The sequence below is a fragment of the Rattus norvegicus genome, chromosome 11, assembly GCF_021556685.1.
Source record: "Rattus norvegicus strain SHRSP/BbbUtx chromosome 11, alternate assembly SHRSP_T2T, whole genome shotgun sequence".
NCBI lineage: Eukaryota > Metazoa > Chordata > Mammalia > Rodentia > Muridae > Rattus > Rattus norvegicus.
This window is the reverse complement of record NC_141544.1, coordinates 43,676,500-43,689,166: the sequence shown is the minus strand read 5'-3', so window position 1 is coordinate 43,689,166 and position 12,667 is coordinate 43,676,500. Positions and strand designations below refer to the sequence as shown.

The 12,667-nt window shown below is 45.1% G+C and overlaps 1 protein-coding gene across 2 annotated transcripts in view; it reads left to right on the top strand.

Annotated features, from left to right (window-relative positions):
- The window catches only part of Urb1 (URB1 ribosome biogenesis factor), a 60,757-nt gene that overhangs the window by 9,228 nt on the left and 38,862 nt on the right, over positions 1 to 12,667 (top strand). For both annotated transcript variants that reach the window (NM_001191661.1, XM_087576446.1), the window contains 7 exon segments: positions 484 to 580; positions 2,566 to 2,651; positions 4,071 to 4,205; positions 5,147 to 5,271; positions 8,202 to 8,397; positions 9,614 to 9,751; positions 11,894 to 12,067. In NM_001191661.1, the coding sequence (NP_001178590.1) occupies positions 484 to 580; positions 2,566 to 2,651; positions 4,071 to 4,205; positions 5,147 to 5,271; positions 8,202 to 8,397; positions 9,614 to 9,751; positions 11,894 to 12,067 (951 nt within the window).

Genomic DNA, 12,667 nt, shown 5'->3' with positions numbered 1-12,667 from the left:
ATCTGCACTTTTGTTTTCAGTGTGATGTAGTAACTTATTTACTATGCCTAATAAAAACCAGATATCACCACATTGGCCTCTCATCAAAAGCAGCACCGTGTCTCTATTATCTCTGGCTTTTCTAAAACACAATAGATTGTTTGCATTAGCAAGCAAGAGGGGATGGATTCCAGCAGGGCTAAGGTTCTTTGGCCCTGTCCCAGAGTGAACTGAAGAAGCTATGTCCTAAGTCAGGGGAGGGGCACAGCTGTTTTCAGCCATATGTTTCCATTGAGAACGGACTTAGACAGAAGGAAGCAGAGAAGACCCACAGAGCTGGGGTGCAGAGAGAATGTGCTTTCCGTAAAGCACGAGGAATCACATGCCAGTCAGTGCTTGAGGTAAGGCCAGGCAGCTGTTGGCACTGAGCTGAGAGGCATACGGGCCTTCTGTGTTCTTTTCTGTAATGGCTGATGTGACATGTGAGTCTCCTTTGTCCTACAGGGAGTGCATGACGTACGGCTGGCCTATATCCAGTTTGCCCTTTCCTTCCTCATTGCAGGTGATGACAACACTATAGGGCAAGTGCTGGAGATAAAAGGTAGGAGTGAGTCCCTTGTCCCTTGTCAGAGAAGCCTACTCGAGTGTTTCTTCCAAAAGCGCCTGCAGCCTCTAGCTGTAGTGCTCAGAGCAGGTGTTTGGGGCAAGGCTGTGAGCAGTCGTGTGCTGCTAGCACTTATCTGGAATGCTGAGCACAGCCTTGAGTGGCTGACAGGAAGCTTTATGGCTTTCGTTCCAAAGCACACAGATTCACAGCCCTGATTCTCTTTGGTACTTGTATTTTTAATTTTTAATTATTTAATGTATATGGGTGTTTTCCCTGTTTGTATCTATATACCACATGCTTGTGGCACCTATAGAGGACAGAAGAGGGCATCAGATCTCCTAGGACTGGAGTTATAAACAATTTTGAGGGTTGGGGATTTGGCTCAGTGGCAGAGCGCTTGCCTAGGATGCGCAAGGCCCTGGGTTCGGTCCCCAGCTCAGAAAAAAAAAAAAAGAACCAAAAAAAAAAAAAACAAAAAACAAAATAAACAATTTTGATCTGTTAATATGGGTGCTGGGAATCAAACCTGGGTCCTCTGGAAGAGCTCCTGATCCTAACCACTGAGTCATCCCTCCAGCCCCAGTAATTGCATTAAAAAAAAAAAGTATAAGGGGTTGGGCTGTAGCTCAGTTGTATAGCACTTACCTAACATAACAAGGAGTTTGATTCCCTGCATTATGATAAGTAACATAGACAGATACATTAATGGCCATCATGGCTGTACTCCATGTTATCAGGATACGAAGGCACCAGGGAGCTTCAGTTTGACCACCTTCTGGTGACTGCCTCCTTAGAACAAAGCTTGTCTACATTGTTAGGAGCATTAGTGTTTTATCCTATGGTAGCATGTGGCAGTTGTCAGAGGTCCAGAGTCATACCCTTATGTCCTGGGCTGAGTCCTTAGGGGAATCCCCATGTACTGGAGCCTAAGTGGCTGGTGACTAACTCTTCTGTCTCAGCCGGGACAGGGGAACTGAGCTTCATGCTGCAGGTGAGGGTGCGAGGGGAAGGAGACTGTACGTGCCAGCCTGGGCTGGGTTGTGTGGGGGCGCCGTTGCTATTGGGCAGCGCATGACAGGAGGAGATAGACTGTTTGCATAAGGTCTGCATTAGGGACTTTTCTTTTTGCTGTAACAGGTACCTACAGAAGCAACTTAAGGATAGGATGGACGGAGGGGTTTGCTTGGGCTTGCCTTATTTTAGGGAACACTGAAGGCAAGGAAGGGCAAGGGTGACACTGAATCCATGGTCAGAAGTAGAGAGAGATGGATGTAACAGCACCATCCCGTGGGCTGGATCCCTGACTAAGTCATAGTGAGGAGGCAAGCTCACTACCAGCCTTCATCTTCCTCCACCTAACCATTAGCAGGGCTGAGGTGAGCCAGTGGGGTACTGGGTGTCAGTGCACACTGAGTGAGTGAGTGAGTGACAGGCGGGTGAGTGTAGAACAGCCTGAACGTCAGACAGCGCATGTGGCAGAAACCAACAGTCAACTCGGATGGCACGGTGTTTGCTGGTGAGTAGAGGATTATGGTTGACTTGAAATTTATACTTTGACTTAAAGAAACAGAATGCGTTGTCTTTGTAGACTTGCTGGAGCCAGGGAGCTGATTGGTGAGCACTCTGCCGTGTCACCTCTAGGTCTGTAGCTGTCTTCTTGTAGAGGAAAGGGGCAAGTCAGAGAGAAGGGCAGACTACTGCCCTCTGCACTGTGCTGTTCAGAACCCACGAGCACCCTAAGCTTCTCTGAGCTCACCCTATCCTCCCAGCTCCATGTTGCCTTTACTTCATGTAAGGAAACAGGAAGTGGGGATTTCCGTGGTCATTTCACCCTGAGATGCCCTTGACTCCCTGTGCCATGGAGCCGGTTTACTGTTGAAAACTTGTATAATTGGTGCAGAACCTGAATCGGGGTGGCGTTATTTGCTCTACATTTGAAAGTACCATTGACTTTAATTCTTTGCAACATTTATTTTCAGAGTTCATCCCCTGCATTTTCAGCTCAGGCATAAAGGAAGATAAGATTTCTACTATCAACATTTTGTTGTCCACTCTGAAAACAAAGGTACATGCCTACTGTCTAGTGTCTGGTATGTCTCTGAGAAAGCGTGAAGGCCAGCCCCACCCTCACACCCAGGGTGTTTCAGGACTCAGCTTATAGTGCGGTCATTTGGACAAGAGCTGCTTAGGCTTACACTTTGGATTGGTGGGGAGTTAGTTTTGGGGCTGCGGGGTTAAGGAAGAGCTAGAGCTCAAGCAGCCTGATCCTTTTGCTACTGAGAGAAAAGCTGTCAGCCTGCAGTCCATGGGGACTCAGCTGCAGTATTTCGGACTGTAACTTACAAGTGATACTTTACAGACATGCCCAAGTGTTATTTGAGTCATGTTGCATATTCTGCCCTTTTCAGTTATCTTAAGAGACATTTTTAAACTTGGTAAAAAGGATCATGGATTTTATATGCAGATACTTTCAGTGGTCAGTGAACAAACTGACCCTCTGAAATGAAAAGTTAGAATCCAATGCTTTAAAACAGGCTAAGAAGCATGGCTGACATATCAGGTAGTGTTTATGTCAGCGATTCTCACTAAGGGTGACTGACCCATTCTCCTCTAGGGGAGAGCACTTGAAGACATCTGAAGAGATAGTTTTGATTGTCATGGTGGGATGGTCCCACTAGTCCCTTGTGGATGAGACCAACAATGTTGGAACACATCCTTCAGGACAGCTCCCAGGATAGAGGTTGAGAAACCCTTAACCTAAAGTACTATGAACTTAGTACAGTAGTACCCAGCTAGCAAAGATGAGCAGAAGTGAGGGCTTTCTTGGAGAAAGTGCTGAGCCTCGAGGCATGCTGCGTCAGAGTCTGGTGTGTATTTACATGTTTATACCTGAGCTTACGGTGGGTTCATTGTATTATGTGTTCAAACCACCCAAGGATGCATTTGGAATACAATTTCCTGAACCACAGTAACAGGGTAGCCCTGGATTGGGCTGAGATCTTGATGTAGGTCCTATATATAAGAACCAATGCCTGCCCCCTAGACAGAAATGTGCTTAAAAAACAAAAAACAAAGAAACTTGTAGCCAGAAGCTGGTCGTGCCTTTACAGGGAATAGCGGAGTGTGGGATCACTTAATACACACACTGCAGGAACCATGGCATTAGTTATGGACCAGTCAGAGCACTGGAGGGCATTTAGCTCTTCAAAATGATGCTCTTAACAAAGCTAAACTGTGTAAATAAAAGAAACATCCAAACCATAAATAAATATGATCAGTGTGCATTGTGGGTGTAGGTAGGAGGGGCTTAAAAAGAAACACACCAAAATACTAAATGGGTAGTCTAAGATTCATGGGAATTCCACAGAGTCTCTATTTCTATTTTTCTTTGGTAAATTATCTTCTCCTGGCATGCGTACTTTCATAGTAGTAGAACATAGATATGATTGACTTCCGTTTTTCTTTCTTGTCTTACTGTATCCAGGTGATTCACAATAAAAACATCACAAAAACCCAGAAGGTTCGTTTCTTTACTGGGCAGCTTCTGAACCATATAGCTGCCCTCTACAACTGGAACGGGGTCTCAGATATTGTTCCAGAGAACCCAGAGAGTACGGAGGTGAGTCCAGGGTTTCTCTTAGCTTTGTTCTTGTATGACCTCACAGTCAGGATAAGCAAACTTCTGTGCCCTGCCTCAGACCTCTAAGGGAACACCATCTGATCTATTCTGACTTATATTCATAGAGTTAAATTAATTCTTTGCCAGGTATAATGCAATTCCTGTAAGATTTTTATTCTGGTCTTGGAACAATGAGTAATACTCCTTTTGTTTTTAATGAGAAAATAATTATCTCGTGGTGGAGTGGCACTCTGCCTGGCCCTGCAGTACCTGACTGGTAGGTTTGTAGGGCTCCTCCGGGCTGCCGCTTCCTCCTCTTCCCTTGGCTCTTTTCCTTTTTATGATATCTAGCTTTTGCAGTATAACTTTCTTATTTCAGAATTCTGTCCAGAAGACCTCACATTTTGCTTATGTTGTGATTAATTCATGAGCTAAATTAAAGCTGCACCCTCCCATTGGCGAAAGCCTAGCTTTCATTTTGGTTTTCATTGAATGCTTCTGAATGTGGGCTCTGCTAGCCTGGTAAGGGCTGGGCTCAGTGTCACTGCTAAGTTGATGGCCATCTTGAGAGCCTACTTTGGCTTCCTTCCATCTTGTCCTTGTTCTTCTGCTTTAAACATTGTTGTATGTTCCTCACCAGGAATCCCACAAGCCAACAAAGGCAATCATAATTGTGGGCTTTTATTCAAAAGCACAAGACAAATCAAGTCATTTTTAACCTTTTAAAGTTTAAACGTACAAGCTGAATCTTCTTAGGAGTGTTCCTTGGTCCTGATCAGTGTGTATCTATTGCCTGGGGTTTGCTTGTTTGCTATTGAATTGATCTCAAGTATTTGATTTAAAGTACATCCCTAGTTACAACATCAAGTGTTATTGCCCAGTTTTTATTCTGTAGCTGTCACTAAGGACCTTGGAATTGATAGTTTATTAACCCCTTCTAGATGTCTGCTGAAGAGGCAGGGAAAGCCATGGTGAGGGACCTCGTTCATAACTTCCTGATAGACCTCTGCTGTTCTCGAAAGCATGGGATTAGTTTTTATGACGCCTCTTTGGGGACTTCTGGCAGGTGAGTGCATTGATCTGGGAACGTGCGTGCGTGCGTGCGTGCGTGCGTGCGTGCGTGCGTGCGTGCGTGCGTGCGTGCGTGCGTGTGTGTGTTTCCTAAAGGTTGGTACATCCTGACTGTCCAGTGGAAACCAGCTAAATGATGGATATTGTAGTGCTTCAAGTCAGAATCATGGACCTGGCTGAACTCATTTAGGGGAGATTTGGAGAGTCTGTATCTATCAGTGCCCTTGGAGACAGAGGGCTCACAGATGCAATTCAGGCACACAGATAAAGGTCCCTTTACCAAGGGAGTGGTAGTGCATGTGTGTATTTATAAAGACAATAGTGTCCCAGGATCAGAGAAAGAGCTCCCTGCTGAAACAGGCTTTATAGCAACCCTGAGCTCTGTTAGCCCAATTTTACATAAGAGAAAGGTAGCCATAGGCCAAGGCACTTACCTTGTGAGTGGCAGAGGTTCCACTGGGTGCAAAAATCTGATTCTAAGGCTGATTGATGTAATGGCTAAACAGCCCCTGCTCCTCCAACGTACTGCCACTGGGTTGGACTTCAGAGTGGAGTTTTGAGGTTTGTATTTCCTTGTTCACAGGTACAAGATTTTATCAGTAAGGAAAGGAGGACCAAGCCTAATGGTATTAATTTTTTTAAAAATGCTTTTTTTTTTAAAGGTTTATTTTATGTATGTGAGTACACCATCACTCTCTTCAGACACCAGAAGAGAGAGTCAGATCCCATTACAGATGGTTGTGAGCCACCATGCGGTTGCTGGGAATTGAACTCAGAACCTCGGAAAGGGCAGTCAGTGCTCTTAACCGCTGAGCCATCTCTCTGCCCCCCCCCCCCCACATTTTTTTAAAATGCTTTTTTTTTAATTAATTTTTTAAATGTATTTGTGTAGTCAGATAACTATAATATATATGTCCATATTTGTTTTGCCCCACCTCCGTTCAGTAATAAAAGATGAGCATGCTTTCTACTCCTCAGTGCTTTATTTCCCTCCTCCTGATTGCATAGCATTTCTTTTAAAACTTTAGCCTGGGTATGTCTTTAGCCTGGTAGCATGTCTTTAATCCTAGCATCTGGGAGGCAGATGGCTCTCTTGAGTTCAAGCCTAGCCTGGACTACATAGTAAGTTCCAGGACAGACTCAGCTACATAGTAAAGAGACTCTGTCTTAACAAACAAACAAACAAACAAACAAACAAACACAAAAGAATTCAGTTACTTATAACTGCTAACTGGAGCAGCTGCAGGGACATAACTAACACCTTCAGCATGGTGGCATGGTGGGAAATCTGCCTATGAGTATAGATTTGTTTTAAGGTTATTCTGATTAATTTACTATATTTATTTCACCCTTTACTATTTTTTTTTTTCTTTTTTCTTTTTTTCGAAGCTGAGAATTGAACCCTGGGCCTTGCGCTTGCTAGGCAAGTGCTCTACAACTGAGCTAAATCCCCAACCCTACTATTTATTTACTATTTATTTTTATTTTATTCTGTGTGGTAGGAATGAACTCTAGGGCTTTGAGCATTCTAGGCAAGTACCCTACTGCTGAGCTATATCTCTAGCCCTAACTTTTAAAAAACTTAATTGGAACCTTTTTTTCCTCATCAGAATGAATTAATTTTCCTGTTAAAATGCAACTTAGGGTTTTAGAATTCAGTACAATGTTAGAACTGTTAGAAACCTGTTACTGACATGCCTTTAAGCAATTTCCCTTTTATTACTACGCCCCCAAAAAAGATGGTCACTTAGTAAGCATTAGAGCATCAGTTGATGTGCTATAAGTTTGCAAAACGCTGTAGTTAATGTGGAGTTTTAAAACCTTTGGCAAATACTAAGTGTTGTGTTTAGGAGCTGAGGGGACAGTGTGCTTGCTGTTCAAAGTGGAAAGGACTGAGGAATTAGAAGCAGGGCCCCGACAGTCATGACACTCACCCCCTTACTTCTGCTCCCACACAAGTGTCAGCACTTCAGGGAAGCTCACCCTGGTAATCCTTGTTGCTCAAATAGCCCCTCTCTTGTGTGGCAGGCTTCTGTGGCTTTTCACCACCATGCAGTTATTTCTTTGTTCACAGTCTGATTGGTGAGAAGAGCAAGCAGAGACTCCTTATTGTCTAGGATGGTGGCTGCTGTCCCCTAAGTAATCACTGAAGACAAGGGGCCAGCATAGAGCAAGGGGTGGCAGCCTTTTCTGTGAGGGCCAAGTAGTAGACTAAGATTGATAGGCCAGTCTCTGTGACTACCCAGCACTGCTGTTGTGACAATGAAGTGACTATAGATGAGGACAAATGACTATAACTGCCAAATATGACTTTAAAGCTAGGTGATAGCCCATAGTATGGCAACCTAGTAAGCCAGTCAAGAGCAGATGGCGAAGCATGATTGCATCTGGATGCTCCAACTACCCAGGGTTAAGCAGATGTGGAAATAGCCTTATGGCTTTGGGCAGATGAAGCACAGAGCCCTGGAGGAGCTTCAGCTGTTGAGATCCTGGGTTGGTGCTTCCCTTTGAGGTTTTATGTCAGCAGGGTTTTTCTGCTTGTTTTTGTTTGTTGCACAGTCTGGTCTAGAGCTTGCATGCTTAAAACTATCTTCCCACTTCAGCCTCCTGAACAGCTTGAGTTTCAGGAATGTGCTACCATGCCTGGCTTTCCTCATCTTCACTTTATACTTGAAGATACTTTGCCTACTTGGGGACACCATGGCTCTTTTCCCATAAGATTCCTTCCCTAGGGCTCCAATTGCCAAGTGAGGTGAAATAGAGACCTTTTCAGCCATTCAGAAGCAGAGGAGGGAGATTGCAGCCCCTTGTGTGCCCTCAGGCCAAGGCATACCTGTGGGATACCCTGGAGTCGTGTGACTCCAGTGCTCAGTGTATTTGAACTTCTCTTGCTGACCTTTCTGGTCTTGTCTCTGTTCCTAACAGAGGAGGCAACCTGACACTCTTGCACTTCCTGTTGAGTTTGAAAACTGCAGCAGGGGATGAGCTGGTGGCCTCACTCGTGGTAAGCATCCTGAAGGTGTGCCCAGACCTGCTGACCAAATACTTCAGGGAGGTCACATTCTCCTTCCTCCCAAGAGTGAAGTCCACTTGGCTAAACAACGTGAAGCTGCTGAACAAGGTACAGGGCTCAGCAGAGCTGGTGTGTGGGCCGGGTGCGTCTGGCAGGTGGGGCCAGCGGGCATCTGCTCTGCCGGGGTGTGCAGTGAAGCCCGTCTCGGGGATGGGGTATTGTGGACCACACGATTGGTGGCCTTACCCTGTGGTAGCATTGGTTTCTCACTGAGCTGGATTTGGAATTTTCCCTTTTGATTCAGTTGAGCTCATTTCTGATCCTTGGGAGTCACAATTTAGGCTGATATCAGTGAAGTCTGAACAGAACAGTAAAACTTGTAACAAAAATGTTTGCGTGATGTGTGGATCAGATAGATATCCCATCCTGAATGCTTGTGACCGGGAAGGTTTGCATGAGTGGGGTGGGGTAGGGTAGGGTGGGGTGGATTTTGTAATTTTGTACAACCTCTACAAGGTTTTTGGAGGCATGGTGACCCTCCTGTGTCTTCCCACACACACCTGGGGCTGCCCAGTCATGCCTGGTATTTTATGTAAGTCCTGGGTGTTGAGCAAAGGTCCATATACTTATGTGTCAAGTGCTCCTACTCACTGAGACAGCTCTGCTATGTGAAACTTGAACATCATATTGGTACTCAAAGAGCTGTGGATCTTGGATCTGCAGATCACACTTAACTGTAAATAAAGTAAACAGCTTTAGCAGTGACCATAATGTAGCTCAGCCTTCTCTCAGACTTATGGTCTTCAGTTGGGTACATTTCTATGATTGTTGGCTTATGCCTCAGCTCGTCCTGGGCATTATCTGTAAAACCAGCTCTTTTGATTCATACATGGTTTTCTTAGAGCACATGTGTGCAGGCCTTGTGAGTCCTGTGAGAAGCACTCACCTTGGCCATGTGTAGAAAAGCTGCCATGTGCCAGCATCTGTCCTGGGAGCTGCTTCTATTGCTGTCCAGCCCCATGCTGCTGAAGGGGCACTTGTGTGGTTTTATAGTGTGGTGTGAATCCTTATGGTGTAGCTTGTTTACTGTGAGGCTGGTCATCTCATTGACGTTTGACATCTGAGCAGCACATTTGTGTGTTAAGTGTCTGTCTAAAGGATTTTCATGAAGCTTCAAAGGGATTGAGTGAGTGGTTTGTCAGTAACCTGTCAGGGGCAGCAGGACCGGGTCTAGCAGGTTGTGTAGTGATAGGTAATGGATTTGGGGGATTTATACCTAGTACCTCTTCCATCCATAACTCAATCTCTTTCTTCCCTTTTGTAGATCTATGAGGCCCAGCCAGAGATTTCCCCGGCCTTTTGGACTAGAGAGTTTATCCCCTTGCCAAGGCTCCTGGCGATGGTGATGGTGACCACAGTGCCTCTGGTGTGCAATAAGATCATGTTCACTCAGGCATTAAATGTAAGTCACAGGGAAAGAGATGACTCAGTCAGAGAACTGAGTTAAGTTCCTAGCAAGTATTGGCTTACAACCTTCTGTGACTTCAGTTTCAGGGGATCAGATGCCCTCTTGTGGCCTCTGCTGTTTGTGTGTATGTATGTGTATACCATGGATCGATCGATCTACCTATCTATCTATCTATCTATCTATCTATCTATCTATCTATCTATCTATCTATGCTGCACAGACATACATGCATTTAGGCAAAACATTCACACACACACAAAATAAAATTTAAAATGTGAAAACAAAGGTAAGTCATACACACCCAGCTTTCTTCTGCTGCCATCTGCAGCATGTGGTCCCTAAAAACACCTGCTGATGGTGTCTGACTGTTTTGTCAGACAGAGCTTTGCCTTGAAGTCACTGACGAGGACAACTGTGCACCTGGGGTTAGCCATTTCTTCTGGCAGTGACTAGCATGGTGTCTTCAGCTCTGCTTCAACATTCTGTGGGGACCCCAACCCTGTACATTTCTGTAGGGTGTGTGGGTGCCGGAAAATGTTAGGAAGGGAAGGTATTGTGGTAAAACTTCACTCATTCAGGATATCTGGAAATAGCATCAATCTCTTAATTCTTTGAAGGGCCTTATGGACCAGGTGTTAAGATTTACGGGGACCATTTATATTGAGGGTAGTGTTTGAGGAAAAAGTGATACTTATTATATTTTCAGGTAGTGTTGGAGGAAAAAGTGATACTTAAGTTTTGTATCCTTATTTGGTGGCTGAGAGCACTTGCTTTTCTTCCAGAGGACCCAACTTTAGTTTCTAGCACCCATGTTGGGCAGTTCACAGCTGCCTGTATCTCCAGGACTTCTGATACTGTCTCCTGATGTCTACAAGTACCTACATTCACGTGCATATACTCACACTCAGACACACATACCACACACACAAAATAAACTTCAAAAAAAGAATTGATATCTTATCTCTGGTAGAATTCCTCATATCCCATCAGAAACATCATTCTCAGGGTTCCTTTTTTTTTTTTTTTTTTTTTTTAACCACAGTGTCCTGGGCCCATCCTGTTTTTGCTGATAGGACCTACAGGTCCTTGAACATTACTCAGTCTCTGAGGTCACTTAGGTCCTTGACACTCTTCTTGGTTGTTCTCTAACTGAGAACTCTGGGTATCAGAAGTCTGTGGTGTGTGTGTGTGTGTGTGTGTGTGTGTGTGTGTGTGTGTGTGTGTGTCTCCGTGTGTCCATCCTTTGTCGCTATTCCAACACTTTAAGTTGTGTACTTGTGCATAACTTTAGAGGCTAAAAGTCCAAGATTGAGTGACCTTGTGTGTTTAGGCTTTAGTGAGGCCCCACTTACTGTGCCATGAGTAGCAGTGGATGAACAAAGAGGCTACAGTGTGTGAGCAGAGTGGGCAGGAACACATGGTGAGGGGCTGGCTTACTTTTCTTTGATTTCTTGATGGTCAGGTTGGCCTTCAACTCATGATGATCCTCCTGCCTCAGTCTTCTGGGTGCTAGAATTATATGCATGCACCATCAGCCCTGGCCCAGAATTTTTGGTTTTTGTTTTTTTGTTTGTTTTTTGGTTTTGCAACAACCCTTGCTTCTAGAAATCAACTCATCCCGTGAGAACGGACAACTTAAGCCTACTCAATAATCCTACCCCCTAAATATTCTGTCACCTCTCACTGCCACCGTTTTGGAACTGGGCGTCTAGCATGTAAACTTGGTGGGCAGATTTCATCTAAGTTACCAGAGTTGCTTAGTCTTTATAAAGGTGCAACCTTTCCTCACAAGCAAGCTGGCATGTTTCCTTGACGTCTCACTATCTTACTGCATGTGAGTGCTTCTTATGGGTCCTAAGTGGCTGCTGGGCAGAGATCCTGTGCTCTCACTGCAGATAATTTGTAATAGCTGAGTGGTTGTCAGGGAAGGCTGACTGAGAAGTATGTGCAGAGCAGTCTACCATGGGACTCCGACAGGATAGATGTCTATGGGGAAGGTCCCCAGGTCACCACTTCTCAGTAAAGAGTCCTGTCAACTCTTTGGCTTTTCCCTAATAGTAACGAGAACAGCAGGAACCTGTCAAGCACAGCTGTCCCCGAGAGACACATATGATTTCAGTTCTCTTTTCTTCCTAGTTGGACAGCATACCTGTAAAACAGTCAGCATTATCCCTTATTTCGATCATTTTGAAGAGAGCATTAAAAACAGTTGACCACTGTCTGGACAAAGAGATCTGGCAAGATTCAGACGTGTACACAGCTGAGATGATGGAAGAATTTGTTCAGCTCTTCAGAGAAGCCTTGAGCAAGGTAGGTGCATGGCTAGGTTTGAGTTTTCACTGCAGACCTGGTCTCCAAACACAGACGAGAGAAAGTGTTTTCTTGGGACATGGGGTGGGAGCTGAGGGATGTGCCCTCTTAGCTGCTGGATAGCGGAGCTAGCAGGCAGTGTCCTGGCACAGTACTCAGGAGCAGCAAATACGACGTTTGCTTAGAGATCTCACTTAGAACAGATCTTTGAGTGAGCTAGGAGTCAGGCTCTGACTTGCCTTTGCACAGAAACAGTGGGTTGTCGTTCTAGTGGGGCCTGTGGCTTATTTCCCCTAACTGTAAATGCACACACACACTGATGGGACTGTGGCTCAGGTTAGACGGGAATGGCAGTTGGAGGCTGGTAGATATCTGCTTTCTCCATGGTTAAGTCTGCATACTGGCCAGCAGTGCGGAGCGCCCTGGTGGTCCTTGGCAGATTCCTGGAGGTGTTTCCAGGAAGAGGCCCTCCAGTCCCACCACCTGGGCTGAGTGGAAGACTGAGTGCAGTTCTAGGATGTACCGAAGGAGCGAGCTTACAGGGATGAGCTATTCTCCCTTAGGTTTCCTCTCTGGGTTTGTTTTTGCTTTTTCCCTGTC